Source organism: Apis dorsata, unplaced genomic scaffold (assembly GCF_000469605.1).
Source record: "Apis dorsata unplaced genomic scaffold, Apis dorsata 1.3 scaffold_169, whole genome shotgun sequence".
NCBI lineage: Eukaryota > Metazoa > Arthropoda > Insecta > Hymenoptera > Apidae > Apis > Apis dorsata.
The window spans coordinates 134,254-135,582 of NW_006263457.1; the positions used below are offsets into that span (position 1 = coordinate 134,254).

At 46.4% G+C, this 1,329-nt stretch overlaps 1 protein-coding gene across 2 annotated transcripts in view; it reads right to left on the minus strand.

Moving 5' to 3' along the window:
• The window catches only part of LOC102677617 (adenylate cyclase type 3), a 14,000-nt gene that overhangs the window by 1,229 nt on the left and 11,442 nt on the right, over window positions 1–1,329 (minus strand). For both annotated transcript variants that reach the window (XM_031509664.1, XM_031509663.1), the window contains exons 5-6: window positions 949–1,277; window positions 521–859 (exon numbers count right to left, since the gene is read on the minus strand). In XM_031509664.1, the coding sequence (XP_031365524.1) occupies window positions 521–859; window positions 949–1,277 (668 nt within the window). The remainder of the gene's footprint in view (window positions 1–520; window positions 860–948; window positions 1,278–1,329) is intronic.

The window sequence follows — 1,329 nt, forward strand, 5'->3', positions numbered from 1 at the left end:
GAAAGGTTAATGGTTTTTTTTAAAAATATATATACGTGTGTGTGTGTATATTCATCGATAAGGAAATTTTCGAGCGGGGATTATTATTTTTTTTGTCTTTCTTTTTTAGAAGAAGAGAGAGAGAGGTTTTCGTTTCACGGCTAATTGTGATCCTCGTCGACGAGGAGTGTCGACAGATGGGGATGAAAGATGCATCCTCGACTGTCGGGCCAAGCACGCCCTCGACTTTGATGAATTTGTTCAAGAGGTTGTTTCAAGCGAAGCCTCGATTATTCTTTTTTTTTCTCCCGTTCGAGGCTGGGGGAAATTGAATTTTTTCCCCCAGTCAAACGAGACAGAGCCACGTGGTGCTTTCTTTTTTTAATTCGCTAATTGAAACTTCGAGCGATATCTCGCAATGAAGTTAAATAGTACTCTCTTTATCTTCTATCATCTTGAAACATCTTCAAATATATATATTTTATTTCGTACTTTATTTCGAGGGAGTAAGCGAAGGATAAATTTTAGAATTGGAACTCACGTATCTGGAGACGATGACCAAAGAGGTGGCGACGATGAGCAGAGTGACGGATAGGCAGAATTTCGACGGAACTGCGGATGGTTCGAGGGGCGAGGAGGCGTGATCCTCCCAGTCGAGCCTCGAGCCGAGTAACCAGATGTTCATGAAGCATTGGCAGCCCGCGAGCCCGTACATCAGGTACGCTTTGCCCAGATAGCATATGTAGGTCGGCATCGAGGTCGCCACCAGCGTCAGCACACCGATGTACGAGTAGTAGGAAGGGTACGGGCACTTCGTCGACAGGGTTATGTTGTTGGAGTTTAGCGATGGAATAGTTTCCTCGACCACTACGCAGTTGAACTGTGAAATGGTGATATATATATAAGTAATCAATGTTGAAGCAAGTTTGAAGATATAAGAGACGAGAGAGAAAATTGAAACGTGCGTACCATGTCGAGGAGGAGGAAAACGCCGAGGGAGAATATCATGAGCGAGGCAAGAGCTCTTCTCAGCCACATGGCTTTGATGGAGCTGCCCAGACAAGTGGCGCCGGCCAAAACGACGGCGAACAGCACCACGACCCCGATACCGCCCCACGTGAAAGGCCCCCACGGTTGAAACCTCCAAACAGGAGCGGAACAGACCATCACCAATGGGCCCCCTAACAACGACAGGGGGGAGAACGCTTCCTCGGCATTGTGGAACGCCGATTCCACCTTCGGGTCCTTGAAGCGCAGGGTCAACCAGTGTGCGTGACCCTTCAGATTCACCCCTCCAGCTACGATTCGATTCATTTCTTTTTTTCTTTTTTTTTTTTTTTTTTTTTTTTT